Raw genomic sequence first — 24,407 nt, 5'->3', positions numbered from 1 at the left:
TAACTCCAGTTCCAGGGGATCTGACAGCCTCTTCTGTCCTCCATGGGCATTGCATGACATGGGTGCACTTATGTATATGCAGGCAATACACGCATACACATAAAAATAATAAAATATTTTTTAAAAAAACAATGAATCTTTAACATGTGGTCATTTTAGAAAGGGTAATGTCATGAAAATAGGAAAGAACTGCTGAATACTGAAAATAAAGGACACAGAATGAGAGACAGAGAGAGACAGAGAGAGAGAGAGAGAGAGAGAAGACAACACACAAACCCAACTGGACCTTGTTTCAAAAAAGCATGGTTTGGCCAGGTGTGGTGGCACACACCTTTAATCCCAGCACTCAGGAGGCAGAGGCATGTGAATCTCTGTGAGTTCAAGGCCAGCCTGGTCTACATAGTGAGTTCCAGGACAGCTGGGGCTCCAGAGAGAGACACTGTCTCAAAAAAAAAAGACAAAAACAAAAACAAAAAAAACAAAACATGGTTTGACTGGATCTCACTGGGTACCAGATTCTTCTGTGGAACCTCTGCTAACTCTCTTGAGCAAGAACATCTCGCCTGTGCAGGGGAATCTCTTTATGTATATGACTGTTCTGCCTGTATGTATGTAAGTGCACCCATGTCATGCAATGCCCATAGAGGGCAGAAAGGGTATTAGATCCCCTGGAACTGGAATTACAGATGGTTGTTAGATGCCACGTGGGTGCTAGAAAGTGAACCCAGGTCCTCTGTAAGCACAGCCAGTGCTCCTAACCACTGAGCCGTCTCTCCAGCCCTAATGCCTTTACTCTTAAGAGCTGTACACTTTGGTATTTAGGAGTAAGAAGATAAGACATCTGCAACTTTCAAGTAGTTCAATGTTTTAAAAATAAAAAGACAAAATAAGATGACTACGGCCACATTCTTCACATGCACTAAGGGGAGCAGGCATCTGCACTCATGAAATCACTCCTTGAGCCTTCCACAGATCTAAACTGTTTCTTCACAAGAAACTAGGGAAGCGGGGCTGGGTAGCTGTCCCTGAGTTCTCACCTTCAACATGCGTCCTCAAAGAAACTTTCACACCTGCCTTAGTCACAGCAAAGCTCTGCACCCTGTCTCCCAGCACCAGGTCCTGATTTTGATGGCACTCACAACTTGTAATTACATGCTGTCTGACTCACATCACATTCTTTCACTAGACTGCAAACCTCTGAGCTAGCCAAGGCCTAGTGGGCACTCAGCAGAGGAAATGCTTAGCATGTATGGACTCAGTACACCACCACAAGAAGCCATTTGCCTGCCTGCCATTCAACAACCATATCCAGCTCGGCCCTAGCAGTAAAGGAACTCAGAGACAAGCAAACAGGCAATCCCCATACCTTGGGGCTATCCCCATAGCTTGGGGATACGACAGAAAGTTGAGGTTGGGGTCGCTGACCCAGTCTGGGGTGGAGGGGTGGGGCAGGTAATGGTGCCTTTCTGGAAATAATACCTAAAGCTGGAAGAGGGCTAAACAGTGTAACACCGTGAAGCTCAGCTCTCAGGGACAGGAGGGTTCTGTGCCCCTCCCATGCTTGCTACCAGCACTGGGACTCCCAATGCCTAGTGCCCCCCCCATGGTATACAAGTTAGCCAACAGGGGCCAGTGATGGGAGTCCACAGTCACTAGGTTAAATCAGGAGTGATGTGCCTTACATAGGCATTGGATATACACTCGTCCACGCTTCCCAACCCTGTGTATCTCTTCTAGCAGGCTGTAACCCAGGTACTTTAAAGACAGTGCCTACATCATATGTTAGAAGCGTTGACTACATGTTATATACCATGGGACAGCAGGCTGACTTTTATTCAATGGAACAAGCAGAAGTCTTTCAAGACTTTCTCTACCTCACACTAGCATTGGTTATTACACATCTTAGCCCATATAAGGAATTTTCCTTCTGAAGTTTCCTGCATCACCCAGGGCTGGCTCCTAAGATTCCTGCCTCCCCACCAGCATGTTTGTCTGCCCACTTAGTCTGTGGATGTAGCACTGCCATCTCTACTCTTTGAACTCAGGGAGGCAAGACTGATTCAATGTTTACTATCATCCCAGCAGACACAAACCCAATAAGCCCTAGACATCACAAGGATCAAATACTGATTGAACAACAACTCTAATGCCCAATCCGGGGTACAGGTGGCCCTTCTGAGGTCATGGCAAGGATATGTGGTCAGCCCAGATGCAGCCAGCAGCCATGAGAAAGTCTGCAGGTGAAGACTGCGGTGAGCTAGGACTGCAACGGGGGCTCTGTACCAGCATGGACTTTTACTTCTCCGCAGTGACTGTAAGTAGGTAAGTGGGACTGTGGGGCTAATCTTAAGAACAGCTGATTGAGGATGGGCATGGTGGCGCAACACCTATGATCCCAGCACTTGGGAGACAGAGGCAGGCAGATCTCTGAGTTTGAGACCAGCCTGGTCTACATAGTGAGTTCCAGGACAGCTGGGGCTACAGGAGACCCTGTCTCAAGAAGACCAAAAAAACAAAAAACAAAACAAAACAAACAAAAAAAAAAAGCTGTTGGTTCTCCATCCAGATTCAACCAACTACAGATCAAAAACATCCAGAAAAAAAGCATGTCTACTGAATATCCCAACTCCCTAAACAATACAGTATAATACTTTTTACACAGCATCTACATGTATTAGGTATTATAGGTAATTCAGAAATAATGTGACATGTACAGGATGTTAGGTTACATGTAAATACTATTTTACACAACAGACTTGAGTGTCTAAGGACTTGAGGATTCAGAGGGTTCAGGAACCAATCCCTCACATGATACTAAGGGAAGCAATTACTATGTCTCCCTCTATAAGAAGCCTCCAGGCTGGGCATGGTGGCGCATGCCTTTAATCCCAGCAATGAGGAGGGAGAGGCAGCCGGATCCCTGTGAATTTGAGGCCAGCCTGGTCTACATAGTGAGTTCTAGGACAGCTGGGGCTACAGGGAAACACTGCCTCAAAAAAAAAAAAAAAAAAGAAGCGTCCATGGTTTTCCCAATGTGACTGCATCCCCATTTTACAGCCCCACCAGTGACACTCTAGCAGGACTTCCATAGGACACAGAACAGGAAGTGGAGCTTCCCTTTTCTTCAGTGAGGGGCGGAGCCCAGCTCAGTCTTTCCGGGTCAGCAGTGCCCGTTTGGTACATGCCCTCTGCCAGGCTGTCTGCTCTCTGTCTACTTCATTCAGTTTATCAGAAATGGATACTGAACTTCGTCAAGTGCTTTTTCTGCCTCAACCAATAGGACCACTTGGTTTTCTCCTGTTTATTTTCATTTTATGTGTGTAAACGTTTTGTCCAAGTGTGGGTAGTGCCTGTGGAGGCCAGAAGACAGCACTGGGTCCCCAGAACTGGGGCTATGGGTGGTTGTTAGCAGTCATGTGGATGCTGGAAACTGAACCCAGGTTCTCTGGAAGAGCATGAAGAGCCATCCTCCCAGCCCCAGACCAGTAACACAGATTACAGTGACTGATTTTCAAATGCCAAGCCAGTCTTGCATCCTCGGATAAATGTCACTTGGACTTTAAAAAAAAACGAATTCACTTGAAGAGAGAGAGAGAGAGAGAGAGAGAGAGAGAGAGAGAGAATGTCTGTCTGTCTGTCTGTCTTCCCAAGACACTGGTCTGTGGTTTAGTGTCACAGTAACATTAGATTCATGGACCAAATCAGGACACGCCCTCCTCCTCCTAACATCGGTGATGTATTTCTCTAAATGATCAGTAGAGCTCATCAGTGAAACCATCTGGGCCCAGAGTGACCTTTTTTGGAAGGTATCTATCTTACTTTCTCATTGCTGTGATCAAGTACCCTGACAACAGCTACTTAAAGAAAAAGAGAGATATAGTAGGTCATGGTAGGGAGGACATGGCAGCAGGCAGGGAAGGCGACGTGGCAGGAGCAGGAGGCTGGCTGCCACACTCCATGCACACAGCAAGTGTAAAGTGAACAAGAAGTAGCGTTTGGGAACCCCAAGACCCGCATCCCATAACCTACTTTCTCCACAGAGACTCCACCTCCACAACCTTCCTGAACAGCACCAGCACCTGGGGACCAAGTGTTCCAACGTCTGAGTATATGGGGGCATTTCACATTCAAACCACAAAAGTATTTTTAACTGTAATTTCCTTCTTAAAAAAATAGTTACAGGATGAATCGGGTTCTAATTTACCTTAGACAAGTTTCAGACATTTCTAATTTTCAAGGAAATGGACCATTTCATCTAAGCTACGAAATTTATGTACAGAACTGCTCCAAAGATTCTGTTACCCTTTTAGGTTCTTCAGGGTCCAGAGTGGTTGGTATCCCCTCTGTCCACCCCTTGTGTTGAAAATTCAGTTCTCTTTCTCTTCATCAGTCCAGTTATGTTAGATCAGAACTCAGAACATGTCAAATAACCTTCTGGCTCTACTTACAGTCTTACAGCAGAAACTTAGATTACTGGTGAGACTTTTTTTTTTTTTTTTTTGAGATAGGATCTCCCTGTAGCCTCAGCTGACCAGGAACTCACTATACAGACCAGGCCGGCCTCGAACTCACAGAGATCTGCCTGCCTCTGCCTGCTGAGTGCTGGGACTACAGGTGTGTGCCACTATGCCCGACAAGGACCACTGTTCTTTAATGCCACAAACTCCCCCTCCAAACACTAAGTCCCCCAAATTCTGATACTGTTTTTGTTCGAGGCAAACTATTTTTCTGTTTTCATTGTGGCTCCCCCTTGATCCACGGTTAATTCAGAAAGATGCTACTTGTTTAAAAGCCACATTTTAAAGATGTTCTTAGTATCTTTTTTATAACCAACAACATAGTCTTGGCAAATGTTGTGTGTGTACATGGAGAGGTCTGGGTTCTACTACTGGAAGGTGGAATGTTCTGTACAGGTCAGTTAAACTAAGCTTCTAGACAGTGGTGTTCAGGCCTCCGAGTCCTAGCTACTTCTGTCCACAGCCGTTCTGTGGCTTCTGTCTAGAGAGGAGCACCAGCACTCCACTTATGAACGCAGACGGGTCCACTTTCCCAAGTCTCTGCTTGTTGCTTTGCAGCTGTTACTGGGCAGCTGCACACTGACGACCACCGTGTTCACTGGCAATGTCCCTCTTTGTTTCTGATAACTGTCTTTGAAATCTTTCTACGAAATGTACTTCAGCTCCATCTTAGAAGTGGTGCTGGAGAGTGAACTCAGGGCCTCACACATGTTAAGCTTAAACTCTACCACAAGACTACATGCCTAGTTCCAAAGCTGATCTCACGTTTTGTATTTGGAGTGTTTCTTGTAGACAGCAGAACAGAGTCATTTTTTTCAACCTACTCTGACAGAATGGGACACCCAGGCCTCTGTGATGCACTATCACAGGTTTGAATTTGATGACCTTTTACTTGATTTCTCCTCCTCCTTCCTCATTTCCTTTCCTGCCTTAAGAGCTTTCTGAGTGCTGCAGGTCCATGATAGCCTATCTGTAGTGTTGGGCTATCTTTCTGTGTGGTTGAGTGGCTGGTCTAGTAGCTACAACATACACATCATTTTCTGTGACCTAACTGGGGTCAGTATATATGACGTCTGATGGAATGAGGAAGCCTGGCCCTTGCCCATTACATTTCCACATGCTTAGAGCACCAGCAACACTAACTTTTGTTTTCAACCAAACACATTTTAAAGAATCACGTATGGCATCTGTCCATGCTTACCATTTCTGTTCCTCTTTCCTCCTAGGGTGGCAGCCCACACTGACATTTATAACTGGTACCCTGAGGGAACAAAGCTTAGTCTTCACCTGGGGTTAACTTCACCTTCATTTTTGACATGAAATTCTGAGCTGACAGTTCTTTCAGCATTCTTAATAGGTTGGTTCTCTTCCTTCTGATCTTTTAAAATTATGTTTGCACGTGGCTATGTGTGAGTGTGTGCAGGTGCCCAAAGAGGCTGGAGGAGAGTGTCAAATCCCCTGGGCTGGAATTACACACAGTTCTCAGCTGCCTGACCTGGTGCTAGGAACCACAGTCAGATCCTCGCAGAGCAGTACCCACTCTTAACTGCTGAGCCATCTCTCCAACCCCCTTTGTGGTTTCTGATGAGAAATCCACCAACATTCAAATTATCATTCCCCAATAAAATTACTATTCCCAATAAATAATGTACTGTTCTTCTCTGGATGCATGTAATATTTTATCTTCATTTTCAACAATTTGGTTATAACTTGTAAGGACACGGTCATCTTAGAAATTATCCCACTTAAGTCAGGCATGGTGACACACGCCTTTAGTCCCAGCACTTGGGAGGCAGAGGCAGGCAGATCTCTGAGTTCGAGGCCAGCCTGGTCTACATAGTGAGTTTCAGGACAGCTGTACAGGGGGACCCTGACTCAAAAAAAGACCAAAAAATAAAAAAGAAAGAAAAGAAATTATCCTATTTATAGAGTCACTAACTTGACTTAGGTTTATGTCTTTGGAAAATCTGGGACATATTCTGTCACTATTCTCACTTTTTTGATGTTTGTATTAGTCAGGGTTCTCTAAAGAAACAGAACCAGTAGAATGAAGAAGAAAAAATATATATATACATGGATTTATCAGATTAGCTCATGGGATAGAGTCCGAATAGGCCAACAATGGCTGCACCACACTGGAGAGGCTGAGAATCCATAGTCGCTCAGTCCACAAGGCTGGATGTCTCAGTAGTCCCAATGTGGTACTGAAGGTCTGATTAATTCCAAAAGATCGGCTAGTCTTCAGTCTATAGCAGCAAGACGAACTCACCAGCGAGAGAGAAGGCAAGCAGCAAGAAGCCAGGCAGTCTCCTCTGCTGTGGCCTTTTATAAGGGCTGCCATCAGAAGGCAACACCAACATTTAGGGTGTGTCTTCCAGCTTCAGATGATCCAATCAAGAAGATCTCTCTCATTTCAGTTAATCCCAGATCCAATAAAGCTGACACCAAGATTAGCCATCACAGAATTGAATACTTTTCTTCTGAGACTTCAGTGACACAAATTTAAGACTTTTTTTTTTTTTTTTAATGATTTTGGCTTCTGCCTTGAAAAACTTTTTTTACTTATTGTGTATGTGTATACAGGTACACATGTGCCACAGAACACATGTAGAAGTCAGAGGACAAATCCCCAGAGCCAGTTCTTTCCTGCCACTTTGTGGGATCCGATTATCAAGCTCACATTGTCAGACCCACACAAAAGTGCCTGTGTCTACTGAGCCATCTTGCAGGCCAGCCCAATTTAAATTTAGCTTTAGGGGAAAAAAAAAAATTAGCTTTAGTGTTGTCCCATATGTTTACAGTTCTGTTAAATCTTTAACCTTTTTTTCTCCTCTGTAATGTTCAGACTGAGCAAGTTCCACTAATTAAGATATACGCTTTTTTCATTCTGCTATATAGGGGATCAGGTTGGCTTTTTCAGTTATAAAGTTTCCTTTTATTTCTTATATTTTCTACTTCTTCACTAACATTTTCTGTCTTCCCATCTCAAGAACGTCTGCCCTACTTGTTGGAGCGTTTTCTAGGGCTGCTTTAAAGTTTCAGAGAATCCCAACATTTGTGTGGCACTGACTGGTGTCTATTGACTGCCAAAAGGCAATCCTAATTCTTAAGCCAGATAATTGTGAACTGCATTCTAGGCTTTTCAAATAGTATGTTCTGAGACCTGATCTTGTATAAATGTTGACACTGTTGGTTTGATAAGAGAGTGACCGATTTGGATTCCAGACATAAAGACACAAGTTCCAACTAGCTTTCTGTGAGTGGTAGTTCCAAATTCCCTTTTTCCATGTATTTTCTAATCTATCCTGCATGGCACCACACAGTGGCCAGTCAGGGATTTGCATGTGGTCTCTCCTGATAGTGTCCTTGCAAGCTACTTAGGGTCATATCCCTGTACCCAGAGCTGTTCTAAACAAGTCAAAGGTCAGGCTCCTGCATATCTCTCTGCAATCTTCAGGTGTTTTCAGGTCCCCTGGGTCTCCTTGTTGTGGTTATCCAGCCACACACTTCCCAGAACAGTGTCCTTGTCAGAACCAGGTGGTGACAGGAGAATAAATCAGAGGTACAACCACCTTTTCCCCTTCGCTCCTGCCAGCCTGTGACTGCCCCATGAGACTGTCTGAGGGCTGAGTGCAGAGAACAGAGGGAAATGAAAAGGAAGGTCTCTGCCTTTCTCTAAGTTAGACCTACTCCTAACCAGCCACAGAGACCCCCTGGTGCTCTCTGATATGTTACATTCCTCTCTGGGTTGGGGCTGTCTGGGTTCAGGCTGGAAAATGCAGAAAGGGAAAACAACCCATAAACTGTTTCAGTTCAACAGCACTTTGAATTGTGGTCTTCAGGCACAGTCCACCTGCTACCATTTCCTCTCGAACACCATCAAATAGCTGCTCCTATGAATAGTGCTTTCTGTTCAAGCTCCACTCACTGGGCAAGATGAGTCGGCATATACTCAGCACCCCCCTCCCATACCTAGAACTCACGCTTGGTTCTATTTCCTTCTCTTTTTAAAATTGGGCTTGCCATGCCACAGTCCACAGTGGAAATCAGAGGTCAAGTTGCAGGAGTCAGTTCTGTCCTTCCACCATGTAGGATCCCAGGGAAGGAACTCGGGCCACAGGCTTGGTGGCAAGTGCATCTGGCCACTGAGAGCTACCTTGCTAACCTCTGCTCATTCAAACCCATTTTCCAAAGGCACAGGGTACTGATGGAAGTGAAGGTTGTTTCCTTGTTTTAACTCCACTGACCACCCAGACTGATCCTTTCTGCAATCTGTGATCTTCTGTGCGCTGAAGCTCTCAGAATCCAGAGAGCAGAAGAATGAATTCTCAGCTACCCGGATTTACCACCTTCTGGGACTAACAGCTAGGAGCTGATTTGATTCCAGGAGACCATCCAAGATGGTCCTGGGTACACAAACTTAACACTGAATCTGTAGGCCTGTCCTTTCCTGTAACCATCGATGCCACAATCAGCAGCTGCCTCAGCAATAAACCAGCACTTAGAACTTTCTTCCCAACCTTATTTCCTGACAGTAATGCTAATTCCTCAAACCTGTGTAAATAGTGTACACAGAAAGCAGAACCCACCTCACACTTTTATTCATAAGGCATAGGACTATACTTCCAAGACAGTATCACCACCCCTGCCAACAGGCCAGGGCACTGGTGCATTCACAGCCAGCAGGTGGAGACCTGAGGCAGCAATCTTCAAGACCTTTCTCCCCACCTTTATTTTCTAGCTCACTAGCAGTGACCACTACTTGTGCACTGGTGCACTCTGGCCCTTTGTGGGGCTGGCTGCAGTGAAGGTGACTACTTTTCTCCCAAGAGCCAACTTTCCCATTCAACAGCAATGGTTCTTGAATTGAGCATCACTGGGATTTCCTGTAGAGTTGTTAACGCATAGCTCTGGGCCCCAGCCCCCAGGTTCACTTCAGTGTGTTGGAGGTCTGAGGCCTGAGAGCTTACATTTCTCACATAACGCCAGGTGATGAAGACATGCTCTGCTGGTGACATGTTCTCCATGGTTTAGTTGGACCCTCTTGTCCCAGGATACCGATAATGACCCTTGTTTTCCCTGCTAAGAAAGTCTCTGAAATCATAGCACAGGCTGATGGAAAGCATGACTTGATTGCCAAAAATTTTATCAAATTTGAGTTGGAGGGATGGCTCAGTGGTTTAGAACATTGGCTGCTCTTGCAGAGGACCTGGGTTTGAATCCCAGCACCCGGATGCTGGCTAACAACCGGGTTGTCCATAATTCCAGTTCCAGGTGATTCAATGCCCTCTTCTGTTGTCCACAGGCATTGCATGATATGAGTGCACTTACATACACGCAAGCAAAACACTCATACACCTAACCAATAAAAAATAAATCACAAAGCTTTTATCAAATTTGAAAAGGTAACTGAAAAGTAGTATTTCAACACATAAGGAAAAAGTGAAGTCCGTAAGGCCAAGTCAGGCCAAGTGAACATGGCCCAGTTAGAGTGAGGTCAGGTGTGCTGTGGGCAAAGCACAGAGAACACCTACGTGACAAAGTGAGCCCATTAACTGGAAGTCAAAACAGCCACTTCTTGACTAACTCTGGGCAAAAGACATCACATGCACTAGCTCTTAATTTACAGCAACCCCATGAGTAGGTACCAAAATGCCTTTTCTGCACATGAGGAAACACGACTCCAGGCCACACTAGTGAAAGATTCCAAGCTCCTGGCTGGTATGCATGCTCATTCCCTTGCTCTGCCGCAAGCTCTGGAGATGCATCGGCCCAAATGCTGTCAACGCCCCTAGTGCCCAGCGCAAGACCCAGACCCAGCATCGAACAGTGCTTACTGAACAAAGGAGTGAGGTCTGGAGCCGGCTCAGGCTCATTCTCACACTGCGAGCATTCTAGTCGGGGCTAAGAAACAGTGGCAGCGAATACTTTTCCATCACTTACCACACTCAATACTGTTCTGAGCACAGGATATGTATCCCCTTATTTAATCCTTATGGCCTGAGAGACAGGCATTTCCTCCAAATTGTAGAGATGAGGAAAATGAGGCTCAGAATGAATTAGCTGCTTACCTAAAAGAACACGGCCAAATTGTGATAGAGCAGAGATAAAACCCAGGCAGTCTGACTCCAAGCCCTTTGGTTTTCTGTTTTTCTCTTTTTTGTTTTGTTTCGGTATCAAGGTCTCACTGTGTAGTCCTAGCTGGCTGGAACTCCCTGTGTAGACCAGAGTAGTCTCAAACTCACAGAGATCCACCTGCCTCTGCCTTGTCAGTGCTGGGACTAAAGATGTGCACCACCATGCCCAGCTTCTTTTTTACATTCATTTATTAGGACACACCATACACACACACACACACACACACACACACACAGAGTGGGAGGTAAGAGAACTGCTTGCTAGAGTCACTTCTCCCAAAGATCATGGTCTTAAAACACCATCGGCTGTTTCTCCCAAGTAAGAAAACAGTTCCATAAAGAAAGTTTGTGCCTGTGTAGTGTAGTAGACAATCAAGACTCTGGCCTCCGTAAAAGGGGAGCAGTGACAGCAGCCAGCTCCAGCTGGTACCCAGAAGGCTCTGCACAGAGCAAGGTCCCTTGAAGGCTTTGCCACCTTGGGATGAGACCTGAGAGATGAGAGGGCAGGAGACACAACGCACACGCCAACAGTCCCAAGAAGGATCGTGTGATGGTGCAGAGAGGTCAGTGATACCCTTCATCACTGATGGCTGGAGCTAAGTATTCTAGGCGGTGTCTTTACCACTCAACCACCTGGTGCGTGCACTTCAGTTCATCACAAAGACCCCAGAGCACTAAAAACCATGAAGCATGTAAAGAGCTATACGAACATCTATTTAATGTAACTGTTGATTTCTTCTTATAGATTTCTCTAATAATTTTACAATAGCATAACTACCTAGACCCCAAGAAATCTGTAGCTGAGCTTTGTATACAAACTCCTATTTTAATTGTATGCTCATTTAATAAGTCTCTACAATGATTCAAAATCAAAATGTAACAATCTACAAGGACGAATTCCAACACTGACATCCTTAGTGAGGCTCCTGGGTTCACACAATCACCATGGGAACTGTAGACAATATTCTAAGAATTTTTATTTATTTATTTGCAAAGGCATGAAAATGCACCATGTGGAAATCCTCCTCATCCTTGTACACCCCATATCCAGGGTCATCAGCTCATTTGGCCAGGACCCACCGGGCTGTCCGTGGCTGTCCACAATGACCTCGGCCAGGCCAGATCCCTCTTCCTTTCACTTATACTAGCATGGGAGCTGATCACACTCAGCTGAGGAAAACCTTCCAGTCAGAGGGACAGCAGCACACAGACCATCTTCTCTCTGCTCCCCAGGCTCAGTTCTAGGGCTCACATCATGCCTCCTCTGCGCCTGACTGCCTGGGATGTTATTTCCTAGGTGTTGTGACCTGCTCAAGTCACTGAGCCTCTGCACCTCAGGGCTTCTTCAGGAAGCTGAGGAAAATGGCCCCTTTCCTCATAAGGCTCGGTCACTGTTTTGTTTTGTTTTTTTTAATTTTATTTATTATTTTTATTTTAGGTGTATGCATGTAGGTAAGTGCACCTGTGTTGTGCAATGCCCGTAGAGGTCAGAAAAGGCTGCTGGATCCCCTGGTTCTCAAGAGGGTTCACAGAACAAATACCCGTGAGTATTATAAATCTAAGGTGGGAAGGAGTTCGACTGCTAGGGACAAGGTCACGGCACAGTAGACCTTCAAGACAAGTTCAGGGCCTCAGAGAAGTTGCTGGTGCTAAAAGTCAGGGTTTCCCAGGCCACAAGCACAGGGTTCAGCTCGGGCCCCTCCCTGAGGAGAAACAGGTGTTCTGGCTGCTGCAACTACTCGCACAAAGGAAGCAAAGCGGGAGTGGAATGCTGTTGCAGGCCTGGTCTGGCACCAAACCCCAACCCCCTAAGAGGACAACACCAAAGTAAGGGGCAAGGGTCCCCCCAGAGCCTGGGAGCACAATGGCTTAGCCTGCCTATCCCAGAGCAGCCTGAAGGGTTTAGCCACCAAGAAACCTGTAGTGAATGTTTTAGTATCTAACACTAGGCCTGGGATAAACATCATAAAAGTCTGATGATAAACACATCCACAGCTGTTATTGGAAAAACTGCTTAAAATGTATCAAGTTATAAATATTTAAGCCCCAGGCAAAAGTTCTTGTGTACATGTTACAAACTATAAGACATTAAAAGAGTTACACTGTTCCACATTCTGAACACAGACTTCCAAGTTCTAGGACTTAGGTATGTAGTCAATACAAAGAGCTTCCCAATGTCAAGTCTCAGCAACAATCACTCATGCACGGTTAAAAAAACATGTTGCAAACACATTAGCACAGGTTTGGTTTCAAGCTGGTATACCTTTCGTATTTTCTTTGAATCTTTCTGGGCATTCTCTCGGAGTGGGACTTTGCCAAATAACTTCCATCCCAAGTCTCTTCGTGTGTCAAGTCTTGCATTTTGTTTTCTAACAAGCAAATTCCTATAGAAAGAAAATAAAGGGGTTAGGAATTTCAGGGGTTTAAAGAAACACTAGGTCAAACCACTCTGATAAAAACAAATTAAACAAATTAAACCAGCCGGGCACTCCTTTAATCCCAGGACTTGGGAGGCAGAGGCAGGCGGATCTCTGTGAATTCAAGGCCAGCCTGGTCTACATAGTGAGTTCCAGGCCAGCTGGGGCTACAGGGAGAACCTGTCTCAAAAAAAACAGACAACAAAAAAAAAAAACACAACAAAAAAAACCTTTCCTTTAAGAAGGACAATATGTAATACACATATTTTAACTCCTCAGACTTGATTTTCACATAGATACAGAGCCATGCAGTAGGACAGAAGATCTGAGACCAGAAACAGTAAACCTGCTGCTGTTGAACCATCATGTGTACAAATTCTGTAATTTAGAATAAGAAAATATGTTAAATAATAAAAATACATCAGCAGAGTGAGCCCAAGTGAACTGAAAGCCTGGCTCACCACTTCCCAGCTGCCTGAGTCTGGGCCAGGGCAGTAACCTCTCTGACTCTCAGCTTCCTATGATAGAGAGACCCTGTCTATGATCCGCAATGTTCTTATGCAAACTGAAGTTTCAAGGACACAATTCGTGTTTTAGAAGACATTTGTTTTAGTACCTAACTTCTAGTTTAAATTATCTACAAGGTCAGTCTATGACATCTTCAAGGATCATAGAAAGTCACTCATGAGATGGTCACAAGGTCTTCTTTCCCAAAAACACATGAACAAAGTCTCCAAAATACAAGAATCCTAGCCAGCAGTATACATAAAATGTTCTTAAATGTGCTGTATAGGTGCATTCATTCAAACAAAGCTTTCCAGGGCTCCCCAGAAAGCAGAGATGAGCCTGTAGTACTTGGCTGTGCAAGAAGTATTCAAAGAACCTGGGGCACATCTAACAGAAATAGTAGCCAGCATGGAAAGGTACCCACTGGATAAATCTAGAATGATTTAGTCATCAAAATAATGAGGAAAATGGATATAACCAGGGAAGAAAACAGAATTCCATGAGCCTGGAGAGGGAGATAAACAAGCATCAACTGAGGATGCTCTTAGCAGGCCACCTAGTAATGCACTAGATACTAATGGAGCCCAGAAACCAGCAAAGCTCCTAAACCAGATGGTAAAAGTTGGATGAGGAAAATGATCTTTATGAAGTTTGAAAGCATCTCCTACAAATTATTAATTGCCAAGGCAAAACCAATTCACTTAATACTGGAGAAACCTGGGTATATCACACTGGCCAAGTGCTCAAAGCTGACATCACCCATGTGGGGACAGAGATAAAGGTGAGACCGTGCTGCCATGTCCATTCCAGGGGTGACCAGGAATGCATCACCTGACACCCAAGCCGAGGCTAATCTATAAACACTGGGTTAATACTCTACAAATATGGAATGTAGGCGAGACAAAGGCCGCGGTCAGATGAAAAGGGGACTAGAGAGATCTGACCAATGCAGGTCATGATCCTGTACCACATCCTAGACATGAAAAGATGAAGGCTTCAAGGGCAATTAGGACGTTGATTCTAGACTTTTTTTTTTTTTTTGATCTTTTTGAGACAGGGTCTCCCTGTAGCCCTAGCTGTCCTGGAACTCACTATGTAGACCAGGCTGGCCTTGAACTCACAGAGATCCACCTGCCTCTGCCTCCTGAGTGCTGGGATTAAAGGCGGGCGCCACCACACCCGGCTGATTCTAGACTTTTTGAAAACAGCTTTGGATTAATGTTGAATTTCCTGCCCAACAATGGCACTGTGATTATGTATTTCACCTGTGTTCCCAGCAAAGTGTCTGTGTGTTCAAGGGTAAAGACAGAACATGGCGTCTCTGCTTTACTCTAATGATCCAGAAAGAAACATGAACATACACGGAAAGGCATGTGAGCACAGAAACATGAACATACATGGAAAGGCATGTGAGCACAGAAACATGTACATGGAAAGGCATGTGAGCACAGAAACATGAACATACACGGAAAGGCATGTGAGCACAGAAACATGAACATACATGGAAAGGCATGTGAGCACAGAAACACGTACATGGAAAGGCATGTGAGCACAGAAGCATAAACATACACGGAAAGGCATGTGAGCACAGAAATATGAACATACATGGAAAGGCAAAGGCATGTGAGCACAGAAACATGAACATACATGGAAAGGCATGTGAGCACAGAAACATGAACATACATGGAAAGGCATGTGAGCACAGAAACATGAACATACATGGAAAGGCATGTGAGCACAGAAACATGAACATACATGGAAAGGCATGTGAGCACAGAAACATGAACATACATGGAAAGGCATGTGAGCACAGAAACATGAACATACATGGAAAGGCATGTGAGCACAGAAACATGAACATACATGGAAAGGCATGTGAGCACAGAAATGAGGCAAAATACACTGGCTGGGAACTCTGGATAAAGAACGAGTTCCTTGCATTATATTTTTCTTGCAACTTTTCAGTAAGTTTTTTTTAAATGTCACAATAAAGTCATAAAAACTTTCAGAAAAGAAAACAAATGACCACATGTGGTGCAGCATACCTATAAGTCCAGAATTCAGGTGCTAAGGCAGGAGGAAAGCTGCAGGTTCAAGGCCAGCCTGGAGCCTCATGGTGAGTTTGAGACCAGCCTGGGCTGTGTCACAGCATGGTCCTGTCCAAGAAGGGGGTGGGAGGAGGTAGAAAGAAGCTTCACTGTTTTCTAGCCGTGTTCCTGCTGTGTTAGAATGGAACTCATTGTAGAAATGGTTTCATAGCCCAAGGTAAATCCTATTTATAAGAAATCAACTTTGAACTCTCTGGGACTCCAACCCTTTTACCATCTGAGACTGCACCATCTGTGAAGGACTTAAGCAATTTAAACCAAGTAAAGCCTCAGGCTTTACTAACACGGGGCTCCCAGAACCTGAGTTACTGGAAGGGTTCCTTCCATCTGACTGACAAGGACTTACATCTCCGGGGAAGGAGCTGGCACAGGTGGTGAAGCAAACACAGAAAGAGAAGGCCGGACACGGGCACCTGCATTGTGGAGAACAACGCAGAGGGTCTCGGGAATGGATCTGAGAGCTGCACAGAGCAAACAGGTATGGGTATGGGTTAGAGGGGATCTGGGCACCTGGCTCTCACACATGTTCCTCAGCAGGCTAGCACAAGCACTGCTGTTCACCAAGACAACAAGACCAGAAACTTGTGCACCACAAATCATACTGCCCGAGTCTGCACAAAGAAAATACAGACAGAACTTCAGAGCGCCTAAACCCAAAGCCGCGTAGCTGTCATCAGCCCAAGACCTCACGTGACAGACCACAGCTTCTGACAGTCACAGAATGCACTCTGGGTCTATTTCAAGAGGAACAGGTTGAAAACTCAAACACAACACTGCACATAAAACAGTGCCACACACAGGTACTCTGAGCCTACGAAGAGTATCTTTCAGGCCAATGTGTATTAGGGACCTATGCCCTGGCACACTTGGTCAGTGGCTGGGTCAGGAGGCAAAGTCTGCTGATCACATGACCAGAGCCAGTGCTCAGCCAGGCACAGTGAGCACATAGGAACAGGCAGGAAGAAGCAAGACAATGCCAACCCTCTGACCCTGTAGCCCCTGTGCTATCTTCCTGCCAAGGGTCTGGTAGCATCCTCAGGACACCTTTAAGAACCCGTTCTCATGGTGCCACTCTTGCCTGGTGTCCCCAGCAGTCCCCTCCCACCTTCCCAGGTTCTGTGACCCAGTGAGTTGGCTCAGCCCCAGGTCCTCAGACACCGGAGCACACAGTGGCAATAGCTACCATCTGACTAAACTTAACAGGAGACAGAAGAGGGATTATCTGGAGTCAAGCTTTCTCTGCCAAGACTTCTGTGCAAGCCAGCAGCAGATCCCCACACCTACCCTCGCGCCCACTCCCTCCCCAGCTAGCTACCTAGACCTGGGCTCCTAGCACTTTTCCAAAGTACTTACCGCTTTATTCTGTGCCTTCAAGATAGGCTCTATCCCCTCCCCTATCTTTGCCAGGAAGGCAAGGAGAACACGCTCAACACAACACAATTGCTGGCAAGTAGAGCAGCCACCACGTGTGTTTGCAGGGAGGCAAGGGGGCGGTGAGGAAGCTCGACTTACATCACTGTCGGGGTTTGATGAGACACGTCCTCCCAAAAGGCCCATGTGTTGAGGCTTGGTCCCCAGCTGGTGTCACTACTGAGAGGTAATGAATTTCACCAATTGGTGAATCCACTGATAAGCTCACAGGTAAACAGCCTATTAATTAGGAGGTGGTGCCTGATTAGACATAAGGCATAGGGGTGTGCCCTTGAGGACAGTACCTTATCCTCAGCCCCTTCTTGATGCTCTGCTTCCTGCCGGCCTTACCATAGGTCCAAAAACAATGGAGCCAGCTGACCATGCACTGAAACCTCCGAAACTATGAGCCAAAATTAATCTTTCCTTCCGAGTTGTTTTCCTCAGAAGTTTTGTCAAAGAGGGAAAAGTGACTAACAAACATCCACAGGCTAAAGGAGACAGCAACCCTGACTGTACACAGGCTAAAGGAGACAGCGGCCCCGACTGTACACATTCCGAGTTGTTTTCCTCAGAAGTTTTGTCAAAGAGGGAAAAGTGACTAACAAACATCCACAGGCTAAAGGAGACAGCAACCCTGACTGTACACAGGCTAAAGGAGACAGCGGCCCCGACTGTACACAGGCTAAAGGAGACAGCGGCCCCAACTGTACCACCAGGTCGGCAAAGGAGACCCTGGTTAGGGATAGGAGATTCTAGGCAAGAAGGGAGCCTAAGGGCTGAGGAGATAGCTCAGTCAGTCTCTCTCTCTCTCTCTCTCTCTCTCTCTCTCTCTCTCTCTCTCTCACACACACACACACACACACACACACACACACACACACAGAGGTAATGGAAGGTAAGGACCAGAAAGACTGGAGGAGGAGCACTATGTCCCTGGGCAAGAAGTGGGGGCGACCTGCGGGGGTGGGTGCCACTATAGAAAAGGACCTGAGAATGTTCCCATAAACAGACATGCTTGTTCTGCATCCCCAGAAAATTATGGGTCCTCAGTAAGAAGATAAATTTCTGGGTCATATCAGGATCTGTAGAGATGCTCAGCAGTTAAGAGCAATTCCCACTCTTCCAGAGGTCCTGGGTTCAGTTCCCAGCACCACATGGCCCCTGATAACCATCTGTAACTCCAGGCCCAGAGGATCCAGCTCACTCTTCTGGCCTCCATGGGCACTGCACACACACAGTGTATCTACACACATGCAGGCAAAACACTCATACACATAAAAATAAACCCATCTGTAGAAATATTCTGTGTCATAAAAAGGAAATGCAATCTCCTTGAACCATTAGGGACAGACATCTACTGGCCTTGGAGCAATCTCTGACCAAGAGACCCAGAACACTGAGCAGGACGGAAGTCTACTCACAGCTGCACCAGCCACCAACACACAAACTGCTGTGCCTGCTGCCCCTGCCTTCAATGCATACACGCCTTCACCCAGCTGCCCACATAACTCCCTGACCACCTCAGACTCTAGAACCCAAGTCCTGTGTATTCCTGCACATGCACCAACCTGGTGCCACTCCCCCTGGTACAAGCCTGTGTCATCTCCACTTCTTCTCAAATGCCCACTCATACCCTCTTCATGGAGGAAGCATCAAGTCTCTCTCTCTTTTTTTTTTTTTTTTTGGTCTCCCTGTAGCCCCAGGTCACCTGGAACTTACTAGGTAGACCAGGCTGGCCTTGAACTCACAGAGATCCACTTGCCTCTGCCTCCCAACTGCTGGACTGCAGGCGTGCACCACCACACCCAGCACATCAAGTCTTTTTCTAAAAAGCACAGGCTTGGGTCAGAAGCTCCCCTGCAGGCTGAGCCAGACGAGTCTCCAACCTCATTCCTGCCTCATCTCCTGAGGGCCTCAACTACACTCAACGACAAAAGGCAGCCTCAGGTGCAGGAAGGCTGATGCCCAGTGTAATGTCACCACTCTCACTGCAGCCACCCCCTCGGGTTCCTCACACACAGATGCCTGCCATGCCCGTACATGACACCACACCCTTGTGCCCGTGTCCAGCTGCCATCCACTGAGCCCTGGACCAAAGGCCCCAAGACATCTACCAAACCCACATTTTGAAGGCAGAGTCGGAGCACACTAGCCCTGTCCTCAATCTCTCCAATGACTCGTACCTGTTTTGTAGCACATGGCCTGGCCTCGCCCCGCCACAATCATACAGGCTATTCTCTAGGGCCATCAATTTTCACAAAAAGGTGACCAAAGTGCTAAATGAGGTGAGGAGGCCAGGGCTCAGCAAACCCCTCAGCAGAGAACTGCCCCACCCATGTCAGGCAGTTCCACATTTCTCTACTGAGTGAGCACTGGACAGCAGGGGCTCCTCGTGCCAACCCTCCCGCTGTGCCAGTGCTCTGTACCCCCACATACAACGCAGAGATTTGAAGAGAACTGCCTGGTTTATGAGAATGGGGCAGCCTCACCAACCTACCCAGCTGCCAACCAGTGTAATTTCAGAAAACTGTTGAAGTGGTCTCAGTCTCCTAGAGACGTGAGGACTCGAGGGAGGGGGAGGGAGAGGAGTGTCAATGGTGAAGCCACTCTAAGGGGCAAGAAGAATTCTAACGACCTAGAAAGAGCTACAAATAACCTTAGGACAGGGAAAAGTTTCACTGTAGCCTTTTAGGAAAGTAACGACTCAGGAAAAGACAGAGGCACCAATGACAAAGTGATGATAAAACCAATAGTGTGCCAGTTTCTATGAAGCCGGAAGCTCACAGGTACACTCTGCAGTGCCAGACTCAGGGTGTCACTAGCATCACCAGTGTCACCAGGTGCTGACACATTTACCTGGGGCCTTCAGAGCTCCAGCATGAAGAGGCAGAGGGTCTACATGGCCTCCCTCAGCCGCCTCCTCCCTAAGCTAGCAGGCTTTACTCTAAGGTCACCAGGGCACCGTGTGGCAGGAAATCAGATACGAGATGGACATCTGCAAAAAGGCAGGGACGGCAGGGTTCCCAGGACAGGGACCAGCACCAAGCCTGAGTCAGTGACATCCCTAACCTGCAGGAAAAGGTCCATCCTGCACCGTGCAAGGAAGCTACTAGCCACCGTGCCTACCGTGCACCTGAAACACGTAAACCTGATCAGTGAAATGTGGTGACTGACATAAATGTCATTTTTTTATATCATTAAAAGACTGAAAGCCAAGTTTGTGACACAATTACAAGCAGCTTCAAGAAGGAAGACGGGCATTTTCTTGGAGATTGTGAACTGTTTTAACTTCAGTCACAGACAGAAGCCAAGGACCTAACAGTACCAAGCGAGCTATATGATACAAGGTGCCAGCCTCTGCTTGTCTGGGCAGACTCCTTGGAAGAATATCCAGGTAGTATCTACTCCTCTGGAACAAGGCACCAGGTATGAAATGCAGCTTTCCACCATAAATTCCATTGTGCTTCCGATTAAGCCATCAAATGCACTGTCTTTATTTTAAAGTTCACAAACAAGAAAAAGCCAGTACAAAGCAACATATTTCTGTCACCAAAAAACAAGTCTGCATCATTCTCACACCAGCCCTTCAAGCCACAATGAAGTGCCTGCAGACCTAGCAATACACTCTGTGAGTACCAGCAAGTCCTTGGTGCTCCGTGGAAAGAGCCTTAACAAGAGAAAAGCTAATGGCAAAATGAAAGCACTCAGTGATGCCGCACAGGCTCTGTAAACCAAAGCCTTTTGGGAAGACAACGGAGAACGAGCGCTGGGCTGCTTAAGTGTTAAGCTTTGCCTAATCACTGCACAGGCACGTCACTGTGCCTCACAGCAAGGTGGGCAGACTGGAAAGGGGGCTTGAGGAGACCTGCACCCAACCACCGTACATGGCTAACACGCCTCAGGAGTTCTTTACTGAGCACCTTTCACGTTGTGCTTCCAGAAGGCTTAGTCCCTACTCCAAGCTAAAAACAGGGATAGCAAGGAGCAGGACCCCAGTCCTCTTGCTGGGGCTAGAAAGGAGGAGCAGCAACCCAACACAAGGCGAAGCACTCAGCAGAGCAGGCCCGAACAGGCCAGAAGCATCTGAGGGGCAGCCAGAGCTAGATCTGCACCCCCTGCTGCTCCATGGTGGAGGCCATTTCTACTAAACTACCTTTCCATTACCAGGACTGCGTGTGCCGCTAAGGGGTGGAAAGTATGATGCTGACCATAGCCACACTGGCAAGACAGGGAGCCAGAGCCCCAGCAGCCTGAAGGGTGCTCTGTCCTGCACCCCCTCACCCCCAGCCTTCTCACATGGGTAACTTCAGCAATCCCACCTGTTTGCAGGAGGGGCTGATACAAGTTTGGGGGACATTTTAAGCTTATTTAGTTTGGAAAGGGAACCCAATAAGAGAAAATTAATTATGAACACAAAATTAGGGACAAAGGAGAGCTTCTGAAGGCTAAGAATCGTCCAACATTACCCCAGATCCAGCCCTGGCATCAATTCTGGAACAAGGCAGCGCCCAAGGCTGAGTGTACAGGTAATGAGATCCGGCAAGCACGCATAGCCGATGTCCACCCTCTGCTGCTAGGCAGAGCTATGCAGCCTGTTTCTTCTCAGTCTGTGACTTGTCTCCATTAACTTAACTTTGGGGTCTACTGCAGTCAAACAAGGATGATGTCTAAGGAATTGGAAATGCTAACCGACAAGACACTGTGCAGTGCTGTGCCTGGTACTTGCCCTCAGAAGGCATTCAGAGAAGACAGGGACAATGTCCGTCTGCTGTCTGATGGCTTCCTAACAGTACCTACAGCTCCTGAGGCTACACGCTGCCTCTGCCACTCACTGCTGCATCTCCAGCACCTACCACAGGTCCTGGACACATATGACATGCAAATATGTGCCACAAAAGCTTGGTCAAGGCACTGAGGATGTAGCTCAGCTGGAAGAGTCCTTGCCTGCCCTCCTGGAGGCCCTAGGCTCAATACCCAGTACTGCATAAAGCAAGTATGATGGTACCTGCCTGTAATCCCAGCCCTCAGGAGGCAGAAGCCAAAGGATCCAAAGTTTAAAGTCATGCTTGACTACATAGTAAGTTTGAGGCCAGCCTGGGCTACATGAGACCTTGTATAATAACTAAATAAAAACCCTGGCCAAGGAATCTTTATAAGGATTACAGGAAGAGAACTGGTGTACATTTAAAATAGAAGTTGAGATCTAGAGCAGCTGAAGAGGCATCCAGCCTCATGGAACTGAGATCTCAAGTGAAGGAGGTCACATCTGTGGAGGTCACATCTGTGGCAGCAGGCAGGGACTGGCTGAGTGGGTGGAAGACCTCCCACTCCGGTGGAGCAGGTTCCACAGGCACAGACACTCCTCAGAGGTTTCTCAAAGCTCGGCTGAGGTGTCAAAGAAATAAATGCCAAGGTCTCCACCCTGGTGCACACTTGAACAGCAGCTGTGTGCAGGTCAGGATCACATGGGGCTTCTAGGACTTTTCACTCCTTTGTCTCACTGACAGAAACCACGAGCCACTTCTGGTTCAACGCAATGAGAAACAAAAGCAGTCCCGTGCAGATTCAGTCACCAGAAGAGTGGCCAGAACCAGCAGGTACCATGTCCTGAGCCACAGCTACCGGTGACAGCTCACCTTCTGGGCCTGTAACTGCATCCAGCACTTGTCACATGTTTTATATTCTTCTTCCATCAATCCTGAGAAAGGCACTCGGCCATCAAACAAACAGGAAGAGGCTAGAAGGACCCTGAAGGAACACATAAAGATGGCAAAACATACCTCACTCCTCCACAGCCCACTCACAGGTGTATTTCTACCCTAAAAACTGACATGCACCGTGCATCCACACCGGCCTCTAGCTTTTCTTTGAGAAAGCAAAACAAAACAAAGACAGTTCACTTCAATAATTACAGAGCTGCTAAGCAAAGACATTCTTCCCAGCAAACCCACTGTGTGACCATATCCCACAATTCCACACAAAGAGTAAGCAAGAAAGACCCTGATCACATGACTGGGCAGGAAGTACCAGACATGCCTGTGTGCTAACACTGGCCCAGAGAGCTCCAGGCTCCAGCAGTCCCTCTCTGGACACACAGGATCATGTCCATTTTAAACAGAGGGTCACCTGAGGAACCTCCCCTACCAGATCAAGGACATCATCACATCACAGCAAACCCTCCCAGTGGGAAAGACCTCATCCAGTTACCTGCAGTTACAGAAGCAAGACAGGCACTACAGCCGTCACCCACCTATCCATGAACAGGAGCACAGGGGAGACAGCCATGGTGTCTACTGTGACCACAGAGCTCTGAGAGGCCAGGCACAGGTGCAAAGACTCTCCTGGTGCCACATTCCTGGCAAGCCACTGTGTCAGGGCCACAGCACAGGTGTCCTTCTTCTACCTGTTCAGAAGGCGAAGGCACGCAAGCCAGAGCAGATCAGCTGGAAGGGCAGGGGTGGGGCACCTCACGAGTCATAGGCAGGGCAGAGGCAGAGGAGGCAGGCCAAGTGGGACAGCAAAGTACACAGATGCCTGAACTAGGACACTGGTCCGGCAAGAGCCAAGACAGGACAGGCAAACTTCTTAGCACTTCGGACTTGACAGCTGGGGTAGCACTGTACAAACCCCCGATCCATGCAACACTCAGGAACATCTGCTGTGTACCAGACACTGGGCTACATGAAGCAGCAATCAGAAATGTAAGTGGACCATGGTCACGTGACTCACTGCCCAAACACCCATCTGAAAATCACCACTGGATTCTCATTCACAACTGTATATACTATTTTAAAAACAAAACAGGGCCTGAAGAGACGTCTCAGTGGTTAAGAGCACTTGCTGCTCTTGTAGAGGACCCAGGTTCAGTTTCCAGCACCCACATCCCGCAGCTCACAACCACCTCCTGCTCCAGGGGATCCAACACCCTCTTCTGGTCTCCAAAGACACCCACATTCACATGCACACAGACACACAGACACACACACACACACAAAACTGTATTGGTCACTTTTCTGTTGCTGTGATAGAAACACTGACCAAAGCAATTTATGAAAGGAAGAATTTATTTGAGCTTACGGGTCCAGGGGAATTAGTCTGTCTTGGCGGGGAGGCATGGTGGCAGAGGTGGCTGGAGGAGGAGTGGAAACTAAGCTCTACATCTTCAAGCAGACACAGGAAGCAAGAGAGCAACTGGAGATCCCGAAAGACTTAAAAACTCTCTAAGCCACCCCAGTGACGTGCTTCCTCCAGGATAGCCACACCTTCTAAAACCTCCCAAAACAGCGCCACCATCTGAAGACAAAATGT

General features: G+C 46.9%; 1 protein-coding gene across 2 annotated transcripts in view; it reads right to left on the bottom strand.

Moving 5' to 3' along the window:
* Tbc1d14 (TBC1 domain family member 14) overlaps positions 1-24,407 on the bottom strand; it is a 110,892-nt gene that overhangs the window by 48,259 nt on the left and 38,226 nt on the right. For both annotated transcript variants that reach the window (XM_029556486.1, XM_029556487.1), the window contains exon 2: positions 12,918-13,038. In XM_029556486.1, coding sequence (XP_029412346.1) covers positions 12,918-13,038 — 121 coding nt within the window. The remainder of the gene's footprint in view (positions 1-12,917; positions 13,039-24,407) is intronic.

The sequence above is a fragment of the Nannospalax galili genome, unplaced genomic scaffold, assembly GCF_000622305.1.
Source record: "Nannospalax galili isolate Female #2095 unplaced genomic scaffold, S.galili_v1.0 scaffold2927, whole genome shotgun sequence".
Classification (NCBI taxonomy): domain Eukaryota; kingdom Metazoa; phylum Chordata; class Mammalia; order Rodentia; family Spalacidae; genus Nannospalax; species Nannospalax galili.
This window is presented reverse-complemented; position numbering and strand designations above follow the sequence as displayed.